General features: G+C 38.8%; 1 protein-coding gene across 4 annotated transcripts in view; it reads left to right on the top strand.

Annotated features, from left to right (window-relative positions):
• The window catches only part of LARGE1 (LARGE xylosyl- and glucuronyltransferase 1), a 296,062-nt gene that overhangs the window by 140,336 nt on the left and 134,426 nt on the right, over positions 1-21,300 (top strand). For all 4 annotated transcript variants that reach the window (XM_087766202.1, XM_087766205.1, XM_087766203.1 and 1 more), the window contains 3 exons: positions 3,168-3,469; positions 9,673-9,755; positions 20,270-20,393. In XM_087766202.1, coding sequence (XP_087622328.1) covers positions 3,168-3,469; positions 9,673-9,755; positions 20,270-20,393 — 509 coding nt within the window. The remainder of the gene's footprint in view (positions 1-3,167; positions 3,470-9,672; positions 9,756-20,269; positions 20,394-21,300) is intronic.

Consider the following 21,300-nt stretch of genomic DNA (forward strand, 5'->3'; position numbering starts at 1 on the left):
TCCTTCTTCAAAGATGAGGTAAAACATACAGCCCTTGCATTGCCTTGAAAACTGGTGGGAAGCAGATTAGAGTAGCATGTGTTGGTATTTACCTACTAGGCAGGAGCTCCCAAGAGGCATTTTGCCATGTGTGTATGTTCACTGAAGTAAAAATATCTTCACATGTCCAGTCTGGTAATAGGACTAAATCAAGGTGGTACCTTGCCACCAGCCTTGCCAGCCTCAGGTGTGCAAAAATTATGAGCTAGACCATCTCAACATTTATGACAAAAATAATTTGATTTCTGAGTCTTAAGATCAGACTCAGTTCACTTTTGATTTTATACTTTTATTTCAAATGGGTCCTGGAATTGTCACATTATCATTTGCAGCAGGGAGTTGGGGTGTTACGAATATACCAAATACATCAAGAAACACCTGAGAAGAATCAGCAACGTTAGTAACAAAACATGACTTGTCCAGCTGTACAAACCCTGGGGAAATCATCCCAGAAAATGTCTGGGACTTAGCACTTTGTAACAAAACATGGATAATTTTTATAGTAAATCAATACATTTCAACTAGTTATATATTTCAGATCAAGAAGCTAGCTGGTTGTCTAATTCCTGACATTATTTCTTTACTGCCTTTTACATACTAGCAGAAATATGTACTACTGAGAAGACAGTAGCAGAGTTTACTGGCGTTTAAAGCTGAGGCTGCATAAACACTGAGCTGGTCTCATTAGTTGCTGCAACTTCCAGTCTGAGGCAGTGAGGTGGTATTTTCTTTCAGTCCCTTTCTCAGACTATGCTGTTTTTTCTAAATATTGTGTAGAAACAGTTCAACTGTTCTCATGAATATAGCTACAATTGTTCAGATGTACAAAATGGTGTCTTTTTTTTGTTAATTTTTAATTTTGGCAAAGCAACATTTATGACCTATCGATTTATGTCCATAGAATAGCTAAAGAGAATTCTAAATTTTTTCCATATTTTGAAATTTTGATGGATGTTATTCTGAGATTTACTTCCATATCTTGCTACCTTTTCTGGTAATTATTAGAGAAGGTAGCAGAATCCAATGACAAGAATAGGAAGAGATAGGTAACATCTGTGTCCTACTGGATACTCACCAAGTAGGGAGTTATGATTGCCAGTGAAGTCTTTGGCTAGATTTGCATTGTAATTGTACGTCTGATGATAACACGGGTTGGTTGTTGTGTGAGTGAGTGGGGGTGCTGTTTTTCTTTTTATCTGAGAGTGTCTACACAATACAGTCTTGCTGTCCAGTAATAGGAATGCAATATAATCACATCCAAATGAGTTTTAGTCTTCCTAGCTTGGATATCAACAGCTGAGAAATAACACAGTTTCAGTTCCATGCCTTCCAAGCTGGATGGAGAAATATAACTCTGTATTTTATTGTACTTCTGGTTGTAGCATGGCTCTGTCCTTAATGCTGATATCTCTGTATTGCTGCAGCCATGATTTTCAGGCTTTTCAAATCTGTCATTTAATTTTTAATAACTATTTGCTTGAGTGTTCAAGTTCCAAAATATCAGTGGCCAAACTTCAGAATCTGTCTTGAGACATTTTTCAGGCTCAGATTTATCCATGAGCTTTGCTAATGGTAAAAATAATAAATAAGAAAATTTTTGCAGGTGGAAGTCTGCAAGCAAATGCAAGATATTCTATCCAAGTGGTGTATTAAAACCTGAATAGCTATTTATATAGATAACAGGAAGTGTGTACACCCGTATAACTCAACAATAGAAATTAGAATTGAGGTTTTGATTTCTATAGCTGTTTTTTCATGAGCTCAGTTTAGGGGACGACTCACCATTCCTGTGAATATGAAACAATGGAAGAGAACAAGCAATGAGCAGGTCTTTACAGCAGGGAGATAGTTTTGAGTCAGAGGGTGAGAAAGGTACTTGTTAAGGAGAACTGCTAAACAATAACCGCATGATTTCCATTTTCTAAACCACTCAGGGTGTTTGTTTGATAAAGTCAAAGGGACTCTCTGCATTGGAAAAATTATTAAATAGCAAATATTTTTTTTAATACATGCAGGTTAGAAAGTTATTTCAGAGAAATACCTTAGTATAACATACTCGCGTATCTTCACTGTAAAGGAATGTCTTGCTAATTATGATATTGTGGATAACTCTCACTGTCCTTTGCTTTGTTTCAATTTGTTTTCAATTGAACATTTTTGAACAGTAGTTTAGTTTGAGTTTTTTTCACCACCTTCCAAGCATTTGTACTCTATGCATATATATATAGCTTTATTAAAGTTATGTGAAAATGTCTCCTTTGATGAAAACACATCAGCTGCATCCCTATTTGCTCCGTAAAATTTGGTAGCAATAATGTACTGGGAAGTGATGGTAGAATGTGTTGCAATTGTTGTCTTAGATTATGGACCTTGGTTTCAGGTTAATTTATCTTTTTTATACTTTATATCTAGCTCATTTTTTAATGCTGTTTTGAACAAGGAAGATACCTTTTGAAAATGTGAAAATGAAGTGTTTCATATTTCTGGAATATAACTTTTCAGCTAAAGGTGTTGAATTGAACCATTTTGCCTTTTTTCAAAACTGCCTCGTTGTCTTTTTCAGCCAAAATACTTCCCAGAATTTGACCCACATGTGTATTGAATGTTTCTGTCCTTCTCAACCTCTTTTTTCTCAGCAAGCACATGATACTGTGTTGCTAAATAAAAACCACCTGCTCCTCACATGTGAATCAGCTGGGGCTACTGTTTGGCACAAAATGGTAACCAAAATGCTGTAGCTTGACTGTGGAGGACGTGGAGAATAGGAAAATTATTTTCTCTTGCATAGATTTCTAAAATATATTTAACTACATATTAATGGTCTTTGAATTAAATCCTTCTGTTCTTGACTGTCTTCCCAGACGAGAGACTGGCAGGCAGCCCTATCCAGAACAAAAGAAACGCATGCTTATCTTTCAGTGTGGTTTTAAAATTAGTAGGACCTGTAGCTCATCGGACTTCAGCATTTGTCTAAGTTTACTATGCACTTAAGCATTGCCCTGAAGTGCCAAGTCTACATAAAATGTGGCTGTATTTGAGACACATCCCTGCCTCACGATGCTGACATTAAAGGAAAGCAGAACTTCAAGAATATTCTGACAGAAGTGTTTTGTTTCCTTCTGTTGCAGATGGGAAGCCAGTGTCGCTGTCTCCACTTGAATCCCAGCCCCACAGTCCTCGGTACACGGCGTCGAGCCAGCGGGACCGCGAGAGCTTGGAAGTCCGCATGCGGGAGGTGGAGGAGGAGAACCGCGTGCTTCGCAAGCAGCTCAGCCTGGCACAGAGTCGCAGCCCCTCGCACCACCGTGGCAATCACTCCAAAACCTACTCCATGGAAGAGGGGACAGGTGACAGCGAGAGCCTACGGGCTGGCATTGTGGCAGGGAACAGCTCCGAGTGTGGGCAGCAACCAGCAGTGGAAAAATGTGAGGTAAATAAACAAAAGGAACCTGCCAGAAACAAAGCTTGATAGATTTGATCCTTTAAGGACATTGCACATCCCTATCTCCTTCCCCCTGAAACTTTCTGCTCAGAAACCAGCCTCTTAAAGGACTACTGGGTGCAATTTTTTAGATAATTTTTAATTATTCTTTTTTAAAAAACTTTAAAACATTTAATTATCTGAGTATCTTTTGAGTTATTATTTGATCAGGGTTTTTTGTCTTTTTCATTCTTGTGTCCCCAAACCTGGTGTAAAAATCAAAGGCTTGTTCCAAGCTGACTTCAGTACAGCTGTGCTGATAAAGACCTGTGGCAAACTGACCCTGTGTGTTTCTAAATTAAATGAAAGCGCCACAGTGCTTTGAAAAGCCTTATTCCTTTGTTTGTGCATCTGTACTAGAACAGTTCAGGGTTTACCATTAATTAAATTGTGGCTTATGGAGCCGGCCTGTGCTTTTGAGTCCCTTTCAGGGGTGTATCTGGATGCTACTGTGGAACCACCTGCTTTGCATGAGCCGTGCACAAGAGGTGTGGTTAGCTGCAGGGAATGGGAGATCTGTTTCTAAGAAGTTTGGGGGGGTTGTTTTGGTTTGGGTTTCCCCATTTTATGCCAGTAGTTTTGTGGATGTCATCCAGCTGTTTAGTTGTCAGATACCTGAATGATGACAGTTCTGAATATGGATAGATCCAAAACATTGGTCTTGCTTAAAGGCCTTGTGCCAGTCCCAGCTGGTGAAGATATCAAAAATAATTCCTCCATTTATTTCTACAAAGAGGGTAATACCATATCACCTTTTATCTTGTGTTCTGCCACTGGGAAGATAAAAGTTGAAAGAAAATAAGTGGAAAAGAAGTCCTAATTATCTCTTCAGATAAAGTCTATTTAATGAGCAAATATCAAATATTGTTTAAAAATGAATTATTGCTTTCCAGTTGGACATCTTTGTCCATCAGTGTGGAAAAAGGAACCAACATTATTTTAAGGAGAGGGAAAAGGAGGAGTCTCTTTTTCATTTTCCCTCCTCCCAATAACGAGGGTCTGATTTTCCTCCCTGTAAGCATTTCGGCATTTCTTTTAATAAGGGAAGGTTCAGGCCATCAATAAGGAAACCTCACTTCTCCCTTATTATCATGCCACACAGTGATGAGCTGAATCTCGGTTCTTGGTTGTTCAATGTAACAACCAATTTGGGACACAAAAATAGCAGCTTAAAGGAGGAATAGTTTAAGTAGCCTTTCAGTTTATAATGTGTTTCGCCAATAAGTTTACTTGCTCAGTGGGGTTTAGCGTTGTGCTGGAGGCAATGGTTATATAAAATACGAAACCTCACTTTATTTGCCAACCCCCTATCTCACCGCATGCTATTTTGATAATGGAATAGCTTTTTCTTCTTTTTCTTAAGGAATTCATTCAGTTATTTCGTAATAGAAATGGAAGTTAAAATTAAACTTCCTTGTTATCAGATTTGCCAGGGGTCTCATCATTTGTCCTATTACTGTAGATTGTTTCCATGTTTGTGTGAGTGGTATCTTGACTGCATTCACCCTCTGTTTTCAGTGTTTCAGTGGTGTAAGCTAAATCTTTTTTAGCCTCTGACCCTGGATATTTCAAAGCAAGAGACAACAACTTAGGTAGAAAGAGACAAGAGTCCTGAGAAGAAGACTGGGGCTTTGGGGGAGACAAAGAGAGCTAGGAATAGGTTGTTTATTTCATTGAGGCAGTTCTTTGAGGTTTTCTGAAGCTGTCATTTCAGAATCTAATTTGGGATGGTCTTTAGTGATAATTAAACATTTGAAAATGCAGTTACAATGAATGAACATTAAATATCTGATAAAGCATAATCTGTGTGATAATAATTGTGATCTATATCAAAAAAGAGTGGGTTTGTTGCATTCCGGCCACTGCTTCCTACTCTGTTGCATCGCAGGAGAGCTCTTCTGATATTTTGAAATGGACCAGCATTATATTGCAAGAAAAAGTCAAGAGTTCCAACCAAGTGCCTTCTCCCTGGAGGGAGCAGATCCCTGTCATGCCTTCCCAGTAGGAGGCAATTTTAACACAAACCTTGGAAATATAAGTAAGAGTAGTCCTTACACAGACGCAGGCACAAATAACAGGCTTCAGAAGAAGAGCATAATGCTGATGGAAGCTAACAGAATTAAATGACTCTTTCTTACAATGTTATCCCAGTATCTTTCCAGCTTGTGCCTCCATAAACTGCAAATTTAGTTTGAATTAAGTGTGCATTTATAAATATTTTTAAAAGAGATTATATATTAGAAAATGGTTAATTAGCAGTATAGCATGTAGTAGGTTTGCATTTTAAAGGCATATTTGTATTGTTACTATTCTCAATGGTGTTGCTCAGTAGGGTTAAGCCTGTAGTGCTCCAGAGCCATAAAGAACAGGCTGCCACCAACTTAAGCACTGGACACAGGAAAAGCAGATGTTACTTGCCTCTGGGAAACAGTTGTAGCATATTTACATTTTTGTAACATGCTTCTAATATCTCTTAACCACATTCAACAGTTATTTATGAAGGATTACGTAACTGCAATGGAAGGCCTGGATAGTACTACTGGAAAATTATTGAAGTATGAATTGCTTTACCAAAGATTATTTTTAGCTCTAAGAATTAATTAGTTAAGCTCATTATTTCACCATTAGAAAAAGTAGCCTGAGGAGGAAAAAAAATAACATCTGTTTATCTAGGCACCTTATACTCCTCATCAGCGTGGGATCTAAGGCCCAGTTCTTCATGTGGTTGTGGATGTTTTCTTCCCATCAATATTACACCAGAATGGACTTATATGAAATACTGCTTTCAGAAACAGTTTTTCCTGGTCTGTAGTGGCTGAAGTAATAGTTTCTAAACCATGTTAGCATGCACCTTGGATTATTTAAACTCCCTTTCCTAAAGAACTTCCTTAAATGCCTTTCAGTACCTGGGCCTGAGTGCTTCCTAAACTATTTAAAATCAAAAATACTTCTCTTTGTGTCCCTGATTCCCAACTTACAGGAAGAACAGCTTGATTAACTTCCACAGATTTGATTAGCTATTCATATCTGTATGTATAAGCAGAGGAAGAATTCATTGAGTCTGGAAAGCAAGATGTATCATCAGTCTGTTGCTGCAGTGAGTTCCATTGTCTAAAAGCAGCTCCAGTGAATGGCCTGTGTCCAGATTTCTTGCAACATCTACTAGTGTTGAACATGCCTATCATTCAATTTAAAAAGAGTGTTGTAGGAGGACAGACACTCTCAAGGAGCTCAGTTTGGTCCCACGGTGACTTCTGAATATCCAAGCTAGAGTTTGACAACTAGAATTATCATGAATTGTAAACAGTGAGGAGCAAGTGTAGCATGCAGAGCCTTGGTGTGAGATGTTTGGTGAGACATGTTGAACCAAGCAGACAGGCTGCCGCATGTTGTGGAAGTTGGAACATTCTTGGCTTATCTGGCTTCACTTCTAGGTGTTAGCTGCAGTCATCAAGTCAAGGTTGCGTGAATCACAGTGTCCAGTTCTGGTGGGATGGGGATACAATCCTCTAGCCACCTGCAGACAGAAAATGAGGAGTTTGAAAGAGCTGTGATGCTGCTGACCAGTTTCATAATCTGGGAGCCGATGCTTATAGTAGCATACTCAGGAGGATGCAAGTTGTTTGAAGCGCTTCCTTCTTCCAGCCGCTATTGCCCTGTCTTGCCAGGATTTGGCTACAGCCAGCTGCTCTCTATCCAAACATGTATTTGGGACAAGCATGGAGAAAACTGGAAATAAAACTTTTTTTGTTAGGATGCAAATATCTGCAGAGAGTTCAGGTTGTTGAGCTCATGTTGACTCACCAATTTTCCCACTACTTTGTTTAACAGTTAAATAATGAGGGAAAGTGAATCAAGAAAAGGAGGAACAGACTGAGTCTTGCAGCATGCTGCAGGCAAAAACTTTGGAAAAAAAGGACTAGGTTTCTGTTCTCTTTGAGGATTATTGCACTTTCCTAGAGCTGATTGCAGGCAGGAATAGAAGTGATAAATAGTATCAAACACCACAGAGAGGCTGAGCAGAAGGTATATGGATGCCTGTGTCTCTGAACTGGAGAAGGACATTCAGAAGAGCAGCAAGTGCTGTCTTCTCACTGTGCCCTGGCTGAAACAGCATGCAAGACAACAGCACCTGCTAAAAGACACCAAGGAAAGAATATTTTTAATTTTGAAACAAAGGGATTTAGGAAAAGGAGAACAGATGCGGGAAGTCCTTGTCAGGGTAAACTCTGATTTTGTGGGGATTTGAAAGGTGGAGAGAGAGGCTGTGAGGGAGAGCTTTTCTGACAAGTAGAAGTAGTATAAAATGATGTTGACAGTGGTATGACAGTGCTATTCTGTCAAAACCCATAAAATGTTTGTGTCTGGTCCAGTGTCTTCAGGTGAAGTATTTAAAGCAGGCATGAAATCATTCTCAGTTAATTTGATTTTAATTGGCATTGAAGGGAAGGATCTTAGGTCTTCCAAAAGCCTGAGAAAGACCAGGTGGCAACCAGAGAGGATGCAGCACGTGCAGCGTCAGGAATCTCTGTACGCACAGGAACCCATGCCTATAAGTACGGTACCACTGCTGCAATAAAAGTTGTCAATACGCAGCCTGTGTTCTCCCCTGTTGTTACCACAAGAGAGAAACACAATCAATTTTTGCGAAGTGCTGAGCATGCTCAACTCCCATTGACTTTAACATAAATTTACAGTGCTGAATACCTCACAGAGCTGTTGCCAAAGTGTACTGCAATATCTTTTCTTTCTCACACCTCTCTTGACAGACAGTTGCCTTATTAATTCAAGTCCTCTTAAAAACTCAGATCTTCAATGTGCCTTAGCCTGTGAGGCACACTAGAGCTGGAGGCAGCTGCGATGTTCATGTGGGGTTGCACAATGGGACAGCCCCTTGGCAATTATATGATTCCAATTGTGCCCTGTACCAGGCAATGTTAATGGATGGGGCCATGGACTCTTTAGATGTGCACAACACATGCCACCTCTTGTGTAAATCTGCTTCTGTTATAAGTCGGACTTTGGGGATCTATGACTATGTGAGGAGGCAGAATTCCTCATTTGTTCTCTGCGTAGTGGGCTTTCTGTGGAAAACGAGAGCTGTGCGTGTGAGAAACCAGCTAACCAAGCTTCAAATGGAAGCCAAATGAGGCTTCCCTGCAGTTTCACAGCTGTGTCTCCAATCGCAGCTTTGTGCTGCCAGCATGGTGAACTCTGCTTCATTTCTGTGACCACTAAGAACCAGAAAAATATGGAAGCTGGAGTCAAAACTTGCTAAGATTGATTTTCTTTTGTCCCCAGGGAATAGCAATGGCTAATTTTAAAACCAGAGAAGAGTACCTTAACAGCATTTTTCAAATTATTACTTACTACCTTAATAATAATGACCAGTGGTGCCTTTTCAGTTTTCCCTTTCCTCTTGAAGAGATGAGTAAACCTCTGCCTCATATTAAAAGGGAGGTAAGAAGGCACAGAATAAGTGATAATTTAGCAAGGTGCTGGGGTGGGGAGAATGTGTGTGGGGGGGTTGTATTTAACTTCACATTAACGCTGCCCAGCACAGCCCATACTGGTAGCCACAGGCAGGGAAATGACCACCTGCCTTCACAGCTCGTGTCCTGTCTTATCACTGGGATGCACCCAGCCCCTGGCAAAGCGATTGTCCCACTCATGCTCATCCATCAGAGCTTGCTCTCCCTCTCCTTAGTAGCTGTCCTTAAGAAGGAAATAATGCAAAATTTCTAAGAGCATATCTGCTTCTAATTATCAGACATAATTTTAAACTTCAGTTCAGAAGGTTAAAGTGTCTGCCTGTTTGCATACTCAGAATTTTGTGTGCTGCTAAATGGGTATGGGTGTGTGTACACACGCGCACACATATGCTCTTAGCTAATAAATGCAATTCTGTTCAGACATCTGATGTAATTTAGGGATCGTAATGACTTTGGAATGATGATGGTGTTATAACTCAATTAAGATGTTTTTAACAAACTGCCTCAAGTGGGCTGCAAACAGCTGCAAAACGCCCACTCAGATCTTTAACAATCGCCGCACTAAATAATAGCACTGTCATGTATGTGCTCTCCTTAATGAATGATACAACACAGGAGCAGGCTTTAATTTTTGTTCTTTTTGTTCCTTTTCTCCCACAGACCATCCACGTTGCCATTGTTTGTGCAGGGTACAATGCCAGTCGGGATGTTGTCACACTTGTCAAGTCTGTCTTATTTCACAGGTAAAGGTAGCTTGCTTTTCTTGTTTATTGTATATCTGATTATGGGTAAATAAGATCTTTTTACATTTACTCTCTTACTTCAAAAGAAAGTCAGATTCTCTTCCCTGGTTGCTTTTTCTTTGGAAGGAAGAAAGTACGAAATTTATGACCACCAGAAATAGATTCACCTGTGTAAAGATTTCTACAGTGAATTAGAGGGATCAGAGATCCACCTGCTACTCCTGTTGCATTGTGGGAATAATGACAGTATCTGTCTGTACTGTAAAGTGTCTGCACACTCCTGGATGTTATAAAATAATAATAATAGTAATAACAGCATTTTATTCCTTTTGCCTATTTCTGGTATCAGTTTATGGCACAGGTATAGATGGTAATTTGAAAGCCATACACATAAATACACACTGGTTATTTGGCTATCCCAGCTTCCCATTTAGAAATTTATTTTTCAAAGTAAACCTGTTACTATAGTCAGTATTATTTCATTAAAGTAAGATTATTTATTCTGGCATTGGAAGAGCTATTTGCAGCCCCTCAGAAGGCTTTGCAACCTCGTTTTAGCACATGGAGCACAGTTAGAATTCAAAATCGAGAGGCATAAATGTACAGTGAAGACAAAACAACCAATTCCCTTAATAAACAGCAGCTCCAGAAAAAGAGAAATGGTATTAAACTGTGTGTGGCCATATGTGTATATCCCTTGTCCAGTTTAGTAGTGTCTCTCAAAGATGTTTTTCCAACACTGTTGCAGACAGTGGATCAAAATAGGGACCTGAGAGACTAATCAGACTGTTTGACTCAAAGAGGACAAATAGACTAATAAAACATGCATGAGTGTAAAGAAGTTTACTAAGGAGGTAGTTTCAATATGCTGCTTTATATTGAATGATGTTTTATACGAGGGAGGATGACTCTTGTTCATATCATGTGCTGGTATCTTCTTATAGCTGGCTGGAGTGGGGCATTCCAGTCCCCCACCTTACTCCTTATGTTTGTCTTAAGTCCACTGCTGGAACAGTCTTAGTAATCACTCCCTTAGAATGGTTTTAGTACACCAAGCTTTGTAAAAGAATGTGAATGCTGACCTTGTACAATGCGGAAAAAGACTCAGTAAATATTTTTTAAGAGGTCGGCTAGAGTGCAGGTGGAGAGGGGAAATTCTCCAAAATATGAGAGCAACTTTCACTGCCATCACATAGCCTTTGCAAATTTTTCCAGAAGTAGCATGTTCATGTTAGATGATGGCTAGGAGTAGGAAAAACAATGCTAAAATAAACATAACAAAAGCAAAAACAGCAGTAAAAACCTGTATCATGCTCTGTGCAGAATTTTTCTGAATGTTAAAATCGTGTTAAATTTTAAAACTATATCTATTTCCAATTAGACTTCTGAATTATTCAGTGTAAACTGGCTTTATATCGCAAAGATGTGGGGTGTTTTGTCGATTTTGATTGTTGTTTCTAAGGGATTTCTTGCAAATATGCATTTTTATGGTGACGAGTTATCCTAGTGGTTAGCTTCTCAGCATTTTTCTGTCCTAGTACATGCATCCATTTTAAGAAGAGTAATATTCTGTAGGTTTCCAAATGTGCTGTAAATAATAGGAATCTCGGAGCTCAAAGGTTTAAACAGTCTCTTTCTGTGGTACTTAAAGGAAAAGTCCCTGTTTTACATAAGCCACTCATCTGAACAATTAGCAAACTTACTTATAAACAATTCTGCCATATAATGGCAGAATTATGTAATTTGGAAATATATTTAATTAAAAATACGAAACCAAAACAAAGGGAAGTAACATTGGTATTTCTAAATCTGGTGGATTCTACCATGGTCAAGAACATATTTGCTGTTTGGCTAGCAGTGCTGCTCATCTCAAAGGATTTCTCTAGCTCAGCAGAGGTGATCAAGATAAAATCCAGTATAGCTAATGAAACTTTAGTACAGTTAGTTACATTCAAGATAACTTATCTTGCTTGTTTGCTCAAAACATACTTAAAGACAAATCTAAGTCCATTCCTGCCTAGAACTAGTTTTTCTCACTAGGCATTAAATTCCCTTTGCAAGAAAGGGAACATGTTCTCAAAGAAGAGACAGAGCTTCTTGCAGGCATTTCTTTCTGATCTTCTAGAAAACACAGGCTTCTTAAGCATCTGTTGATGCTACGGCTACATGTGCAGAGGTCCATGCCTCAGAAACGCTCCTTTCTTGGATGTTTATCTTTGGAGTGGCAGTGGTAAAGAAGGCTGGAGGATAAACAACAAAAAACAGCAAACTCTGCTGAAAATTTATTTAGAACCAAGATTCCTTGCATTTGTTGCTATGTGCAAACAATGTTATCTTAGAGACTGGTATGCACTTCAAAAATTATGGTGGTTGGAAAGAAAGCTTCTTTTAATTGCTAGGATCTATTGAATTGTAGGAAAGAAGGTTGGAGACAGGTCATGATACTGCATTAGGAGGAATGAGTTAGGAGAGTTGGAGGTGGTTGGTTCAGATGGTGGATGCTTCAATGACATCAGTAGCAAGTTCATCATCTGACTTGAGGGTCATCAGTGAAAACAGTCATAGAAATGTCTCTTCTCTAACCCCTAAATGTGCACCAGGGAATGCATCCTAGCTGGCGTTATCCAATAAGCCAAGCAAAACAGACATTGGAAGCGACTGTATGTTTCCAGTGAAGATGTTTGCTTGTTCTATCCTAATCTCTAAAGTTAGGCTACTGGTCCTTCATTTGTAGGATCACCACATTCACTCGCAAACATAGTTTTGAAAGAACAGAATGTACATGCCTCCAAACATATTGTCAAAGAGAATTTTTTTTTCCCTTTTTTTGAAGTTTCTGATGATCAGTCTTCAACCAAACCTGATATAGCAGATGCAGAATTTGCCTGTAATAAGAGTGTAAGAGAGTGTATTGTGTAATTGAAAGACACTTGTGTAGAAATCACAGCTGTTATTATGTAGCCAGGCACAGTGTGGATTCTCCTTGGGCAGCTGTACCGTTACACCTCAATCCTGCCCTGCAACACCCTGAATACAATCTACTGGTTAAACAACTGGCCCCTCAAAGCAACCACACTTAAGATCCTCGTGTGTTCCTGTTGCACATCACTTCGTGTTTGTTGTAAGAGCACTGATTTCAGTGAATCTGTCTGGAATTCATGGAGATGCCATGTGCTTTTATTAGCATTTCCATCTAGTTTAGTAATTAAAGCATGTCTTAGCTGTGCATTTTGATATAAAAAGAGGTACCTAAATTCCCTACTTCTGTAGGGAATCCCTACTTCTCTAACAGAAAAATTCTGAGAAAAGGAGGCCATGTCAGTCTAGTCATCTTCCCTCCATGCATTCACATATTTGTTACATGCCCAACTTTGAGCTAGAGTGCTAGATAGAGAGACACGAAACAGCAGGTGTGCTAGGTCATTGAGAATTAAAACTACAGGAGTTTCCATAGATGGAGTGTGCTGTCTCTTCGCTCTTGCATGAATGTACAGCAAATCCTGCATATTGAACATTTCAGCTCTCCCCCGGTCTAAAAAAGCAAGCTTCTAATTCGAGTCATACCATATATATTGTGAGACTTAGGCAAGCTACTTGTTCAAACAATTTGAGAAACTGTATCTGTCTTCGAGTTCCAGAGAGTGGGAGGAAGAGAGGGAAGAGGTGGTGTGGTTCATTCCTTACAAGAACACGATAGTTCAGAAATGCGTTTCAGTCCCATTGGAAAAGGAGCTTGATTCTAGTTTTGTCTTTAGAAAACGTATGCTCAAGCCACAAAATTCCAGCAGCTTTTAACACCCAGTTTGACATAACTGACAGTCTGTTCTCAGGAGGAGACTCAGCAGAGCTGGGATAGTGCAGGGTTTGCAGACTGTGAGAAATGTGCATTGGCAGTGCTGCACAGAGGGAAGTTTGTAGAATGAGTACTTAGTCCTAGTCTGCAACTTGCCTGCTTTCCTCTCTTGGGCATCTAGTTCCTAATTATGACAGATTTTATAAATCTGTTGCAGGGGTGAAAAATCTTCTCTCTGAGCCAGTTTAACACAGCCAAGCTCACACAACTGTGTCCTAAGTGCAACTTAACTTCAGTTTTTCCAAAGCAAAAGACTAAACACTAAAAATTAAAGATATTGGGTCAAATGGGCAAAACTAAATGGAAGTGCTTTTGGAAACAGTGCATATAGTAGTATGCAAAAAGCATCTGTGTTTCTTTTTCAAAACTGAAGCAGCGTCCTGTGGCTAATAACTCGAAACTTTTGCAACTACGGGTCCAAGTTACATTGGTCATTTTCAATGTTTTACTCTATTTCTGAAAACTGTAAAGCTTAGAGTGCCACAGAAATAGCCCACGGATTATAGTTTCATATTGCAAAGATCATTTCTGTCTCTGCTTGGGTGAGTCTTAACTTGAGTACGAGCTAAAATGATTTTTAATGTACTCTTATCTTTTCCAAAGACATGCTAAACAGCATGTTTCATTTGGGAACAGAGAAAGGCCAAAATTACACAATTATAACATGTTGCTGGCAGTTAGATCAACCTGAGAATCTGTGAAAAATTAACTTCTCTTTTGTGCCAGCTAATACTGCTTCCCCCCCCCCCCCCCCCCCCCCCCCATGTTAGGCCCTCTTCTTTGGACAAGTCATTGTCATTACTTGTTTAGCTGTACACTCCATCTATCCAACAGCAATAGTGGCATAGTAATGGTGATGGGGTTTTGTAGTGTAAACAAAACCAGTCAACTAGACAAACGCTTTCTAATACAACATAGCCTCTTTGCTTTAAGAAGGCCACTTATAACCTTAAAGTTAAGCATATGTCTAAGCATTTTTAAGATTAGGATATTGAACTGTGTTACAGATTACTGTATGAATAATAAACTTTTTTTCTTAGAACAAGTAGAATAAGGCAAACCAAATGAAAATCTAAATTAAATAAAAAGAATGACATGTAATTTCCAAGTAAAAGTCACAAGTCAACACTGGCTGGTAATTAAAGCTTATGTAATCTAATGGCTGTATTCCATGGAGATCGCTTTGTCTTAATGGAGTTAATTTGAGAATTTAAAACCTCTGTCATTGTTTCCAATTTTTCTAATGTATCAGTCTATTTTGTGGGAGATTCTTCTGGCAAAAACTATAAACCATGAACTGGTTTCTCTGATCCATATAGATGCATCAATAATACACACTTCTTTGTGTACTTTCTAGCTGTCCTAACAATGGAGGCATAATGAAGAAAGCAATGTTTAAAAAAAATCTGCCCGTGAATTCTCTTATTATTGCACAAAGTGCTTCTATAAGTTAACACAAAACAAGAAGATCCATGAATGAGGCAGCTAGTGCATCTTTAAGATCTCTCCAATAGTTTGGGGACCATTTTAATCAATACTGGATGTGAAGGGGTATGAAAAATCTGTAATGATTTTCACATTAAAATTCTCCCCGTATGAGAGAGGGATTGTCATATGGGCATTAGGAAAAAAAAAAAAATTCCCAAGCTGCCTTTTATAATTTCTGTTTGAAGTTCTTGTAACCATTTGTTACAGATATAAAAGGTATTACCTTGTTGTGCTTCCCTTAATAAAGTATAGGTTTTGGAAATAAACCCCCTGGGCTACTGACCTTTTTATATTCTTAGAAAATAAAATTCCTCTGTTGCAGAGAGAGAACTGTGCAACTAAGCAGCTGCTTTTTGAATTGCTAACAATTGAGCTATGGAATAATACAGAAGGGAAGAGTGAGTCTTGGTTCACTGCTTCCTTTTTCAATGGTAGATTTTTGTATTTAACTCTGTGGCAGTGGCTATTCATAAAGAATGGGCCACAAATGCTTGAGCAAGCAGATCAAAACTCTAATGAAGAATAAGAAGTTTTGAAATGTAAAAATAAGACATCATGATAAAAAAAAAATATATAGAAACGGGTTCCTTGGAATAGGCTCCTAAATTCATAGCCTGACTTTTAAAATTACTGACTTCTTTTCATTTTACTAAACTTTATAGGACCTCAGCAATTTTGAAAATGTGAACATTCATTTAAGATCCTATATTTAGGCCTAAGAGCCTATATTTAAGCATCCATGCTTGAAGATCTTGGCCAGAATCTCTTTTCATGCACTTTTGAGGAAAGAAATTTAGAAAAATAAATGTGTGCTCTTTACGTATGGTTTACTTTGTCAGATAGTGTTCTAATCTTAAGACAAGTGGAAATAATGTAGTATATGAAGATTTGCAGTTTTCTAAATAGAGTGGTTAAAATCTTGAGTTTCCACTTGATGGGAAATACCCATATTTTGAAATGGCATTCTTCCTCATTAAGACATTAGCACGTCAGGATTTTCCATGTAGCAGAAACTGTGAAAAGTTGTAGTTGGTAAAAATGCAGATGTTCAAATCTTTGAAGTAAACGAGATTAAGTGATTTCTGGACCATGGGAGAAATTATCTGGCTGTTTCAATACCTGCTTCTATAGTGAGGAATCTGGAAGACCTGGGGCTCAAGAGTTCAAAGGCTGGCTGTTCTGAAACCCAGGACATACCTTGACTTCCAAACATACAAATTCACGTGAATACCGGGAATTTTCCAAAACCTAGTATTTTTTTAAGAGAAGTTTATCAAAATTGTCATATATTGACCTATATAATTCCATAGTTGCATATACTGTCACCATTTACGGTATAGTGCTTTCTAGCAGTACAAGATATAAGCAATCTCTGCTATGTGTGGTTCTTTCCCTCTCTTGACATACCCAGTGGAAAGTGAGTTAAATGGGATAACATATACATTAAAAATAAACACAACACACAGCTGTGCTTTGAGTGGATTAGAGAAGTTGAAGTCAAAGGAAGTCCACCTCTACATTTGGAATGAGGGAAGAGGAGGTTTGTGTTGGTCATCACTTTCTCTGAGTCTCAATTCCAGGTTCCCTTCAACCTAAGAAAGATAGATGTCCTTCACTGAAGTCCTGAGGCTCAGGGAATTGGAAAGAACCTGGTGGGTCATCTCATTAACTCACCTGCTATTGCAGGAAACCACAGCACTGAAATTCTTTTCATAACTTGATCTACATTCACAACAGAAAGAAGTCAGGTTTTTCTTTAACCAGAGCATCATATTTTTCCGGTTTCATGCCACTCAACTTCCACTAGCAAACTTCAGTGTCTTCAGCTGCTTGTTAAAATTCTTCAAAGGCCATGCCACCCTTCCTTGTTAACCCAAGTGAGGGACTCCCAAGCCTCCCTCTGGAAGACTCGGGTATCTCCCAAACTTTTTAAACTATAGCTGCTAAATGCCTGTGAAGGATAGCACATGGCTATCCCTTAGCTTATCATAGGAGCAATACAGTTTGATTTCAGTTTTATAAACATCGTATCCCAAACTATCTTTGTCCTGGAAAAAGACCAATCTGAAGAACAGAATAGCTTTCACTGACACCAAATGGTACAGCAAAACATCTGAGTCTAATGAAATGTAGCTTTTAGTGGAGTCCTTCACAATACCCTGATTGTCAGCCCTAATTCTTAACAGCCAGTGATTCGGTCATGTTGGCAAATAATTAAGAGGAAAGATGACATCTGTTTCTTATATCTCTTGAGAAAGATTTCTCATCTTATGGAATCTCTTCTGTGTCTTTTACAATGGATGCTGGTTGATCTTTAAGCTTCTGAACTCGTTTCATAAACACTTTGAAGCAGTCCATATCTTTTAGGCTCTGCATATTGCAGGCACCAGAAGAGGTTAAAGATGTCATCTGTGTGTATGCTAGTACTGTTACCTTCAGAAGGTCTTCCAGGTTTGAGTCTGTGCTCTGTTGGCTTCTAGCACCATGCTAAGCCTCACATTTCACATTACTAAAATCTCGTCTGGAGTAAAATTTTCTGTGATGCACATTTAGTTGTAGATGTCAGCAGGTCACTATTCTGTTTTGGGGATATATTTTTGTAAGTGATAATCTGCTTTGCCTCTGACACATACTTTCCTTCCAGCTGAATCTTTACCATGAGGCTAACAACTTGAAAGAGATTTCTGTGTAGGAGTACAGCTACTCCTTTTTTCTTTTTCCCAGTAGGAGCTGAACTAAAGAAAATGTCACCCACTTGTTCCCATTTAAGTTTCATACACTCTGGGTCATTCAGATAAGTATAAACTGCTACTGAACATCTAAGTGTCTTTGTATCAGATTTTTTCTTTTCAACTAGTGTGTTTCATCTTCAAATATTTTATATCAATTCCATTTAACTAAATGATGGTTTGAAAGGAGATGTAGCTTTCTCGTTTTTAACTGATTTTTTACTCTTCTTATTCTACTTTGCAGTATATAGATAAATGACCCTGAAAAAAAAGGAAAGGAAATTACTAAAGAACATCAGCTGGGAAATAGTCCTACCAGGTATCAGACTCAGCCCCTGCTAAGCAGAGGGACCTGTGTGGAATGTGTATGTTGACATTCAACACCTGTTTGCCTTGAGATATTGCTTTGCCTGTACCCAAAGCCACTGCTGTTGTACTTTGTTTCTCTTGGCCTTTCCTCTGCTAATCAAATGTATTTCCTGATCACTGCTATTTCCCGATTTTTTCTTGGCAAGGTGCCTGGTTACTGCGGAATCTGCATAAGCCAGGATGTCCTCTTCTCTCCTGCTGGGCTGGTGAAGCAGATGTAATTGCTGTGATCCCTTTAGCTTGGTAATGGGACACTCAGCAGCTGGCAGCCTACGCCTTTCCCTCTCCCCTCCTCACTCCAGGGCAAGCTGGAGATCGGAAGACCTTTGTCTTTTTGGAAAGCATGTTGTGGCTTAGTGTTTCGGATATTGCTAAACACAGATCAGCTGTGGGTTTATTCCGCCATCATGATTATCTCATATGTAAGGCTTCTAACCAGGCCTTCTCTGCTTTTCCTGTAAGCACGTAATTTGATCCACAGTGCCCTTGAAGCCAATACAACAGCTTCACTGACATCCCTGGGTGTTGGGTTGGATCTAAGGTGCAGTATTTCTAACCCTGCAAAATCCAGCCATACATTGCTTCTCACAACAATCTCCTGTTTCTCCTGAGAGGTGTGTTACAATACTATGAACCATTATATGTATTTTTATGTTTTCTTGTGGACTTTTTTCAGTGAGAAACGGTATTACTCATCAAAGCAAGAAGAGTAGCATTGCTCATTAATGCAGAAAATAGAGAAAGAAATAACCTTCATCTTTTGGGTTAAGCGCAAAAGTGTAATGGAAGTTCGTTGGCCTGAACTAACATAGATTTCCTCACTTCTCATTCACACAGCAGAACGTAGTAGCATCAGTCATCTTGCACTTTAGCCAGCATCTGAAACTAAATGCTCCTCTTTTTAGATGAAAAATATCAGTTAACAAGTACACCCATTTACCTTTATAAATTTCACAGAAATGAGACTCCACCCTAGGGATTAAAGAACGGTTGAACCAATGCTAAATTCTAAATGAACCATCTTTCTTCTTAGTGGTTTTTGCAAACTCTGTCCTTTTCTGCTGACAGGGAAGGTTGCTAAGCTAGGGATAACATGGAAGACTACAAATCGTGACTAACTTCCACTGGCAGGTTTTCATACCTCTACCACAGAAGTTGAGTAAAGATCAGACTTTTTTTGTTACTGTGACTCAAAGAGAGAAGCAAGATTAAGGGATTTAAACATGGTATTTATAATGTCCAAGTTGACATTACTATAGAAAAATCCATACACTTCATCAAACCTTGCCACTCTTGCTGATACTGGCTTCACTCATCTTGTTCTGAAACTTTTCACTTAGCTCAAGTCCTATAAGTACAGAGGTGAACCCAAATCTGGTGTTTTGAAGTAAAATATTCTCTTTGTTCTTGCTCTTCTTCAACCCTTTGTCCCTCTTAGGAACAAGGGCGTGGGGAGATTTACAATCTCCATTCTCTTCACTATCGCAGTAGCTAGAAGGCACTCACCTGAAAAATCTGATTTTGGGTTCCCATAGGACAGCTGTTGATACCCCAAGATTGCTTTGTAGAAAAGATGTGTGTAAACGCAATGGTCCTGGAATTTCACCTCATTCAGATGGTTATTTTTTAACTTTTTCTCTGCACCCCCCCCAACTTCTCCACAGACAACTGTTCTTACCACAAAGATAAATTACCGGGTTGACCTAGAAAACTAAAAGCAATCACTTTCACAGCTCAAGTCCCCAAAGGGGAATTAACTTGCTCTTCTTTTAAGGAGCTGGTAGAAGGGACCAGATCCTTAGCTGTTATAAATCATCACATTCCACTGAAGTCAAAGGAACTATATTTATTTACAATCACCCAGAAACTCATCCAGTATTTCTGTTATTTTCATGTTTATTCAAATCGTAAGTATCTCAGCATTTTGGCCACAGAGGAGGACTCCATCAAACATGCTGTACACTTTACCTTGAGACTTTAGACATAGATAAAGCTTTGTAAGTTCTGATGTTGTCCTTTTACAATAGGGATTAGAAACCTTTGAACTAACGCATTTCTCTCCCTTCTCGTATCAGGCGAAACCCACTCCACTTCCACCTCATCGCAGATGCAATTGCCAAACAGATCCTGGCGACTCTGTTCCAAACGTGGATGGTCCCTGCTGTGCGCATAGACTTCTATGATGCAGATGAGCTCAAGGTAAAGAACGACAAACACAAATGTTACTCATATGCTTCTGGTTTCATGTCATCCCTTTTTTTTCATCTCTCTGGGTTGGGGACTTGGGAGAGAACTGCTGGCTAAAATATTCTCCTTGGCTAAAACTAATTCTAACCCACATGATTGTAAACCAGTTACACTTAACTAGAAGATACTAAATGACTAAAATCAGTGCAGTTTCTCTGCTAATGCAATATGTTGTTTAGCAGCTTAGAATTTTTCTTGCTGTCAAGAGAATTCTCGTTGCCCAGGTTGAATTGCATCTGATCACATTATGTTTTGCTAAGGATACTTCTTTCTAGTAGCAATGGTGGAATCTTAAGTATCTATCTTGTTAAATAAGCCCAAGTCTGTTACTGGAAACACCTAACTTCCCTGCATTCCTTAAGCATGGATGTGTAACACCATAAGTAGACACACTCTGATGAGGTATCTATATTACATTTTGAAATAGCTACCTTTTTTATCTGGATGCCCTTTCAAAAGGAATGAATATGAAAAAAGGAGAGTTCCAAGGGGAAAAAAAATCACTTACTCAAAGCATAAAGTAATTATCTTTTCACAGTTAGAAAGTTTGAATTAGATCACGGGGGCACAGCATTGAGTTTGAGCTGAACGTTTTTTAGCTGTGGAGGTAGAATGAAGTATTCAGATTTTAGCATTTGGAGTTGGTGGCAATAATTTGTATGACTTACCAGACTGTTCTGAACAACACGCTGAAACAAGGAAAAAACAAAATTTAGCAAATTGCTGTGCTAATTAAGGGGTAAATTCAAAGCACACCATGTTGTAGAATCTTGCCTACAAAAAGTTGTAGAAAGGGATGGTAAATGGAAAAAATGATCCTTGAGAAAAATATTTTGTTTCTAGCTGTTTTTATTGTTTT

Source organism: Nipponia nippon, unplaced genomic scaffold (assembly GCF_047370975.1).
Source record: "Nipponia nippon isolate SJK-2023a ecotype South Korea unplaced genomic scaffold, ASM4737097v1 scaffold_3, whole genome shotgun sequence".
Taxonomy (NCBI): Eukaryota; Metazoa; Chordata; class Aves; order Pelecaniformes; family Threskiornithidae; genus Nipponia; species Nipponia nippon.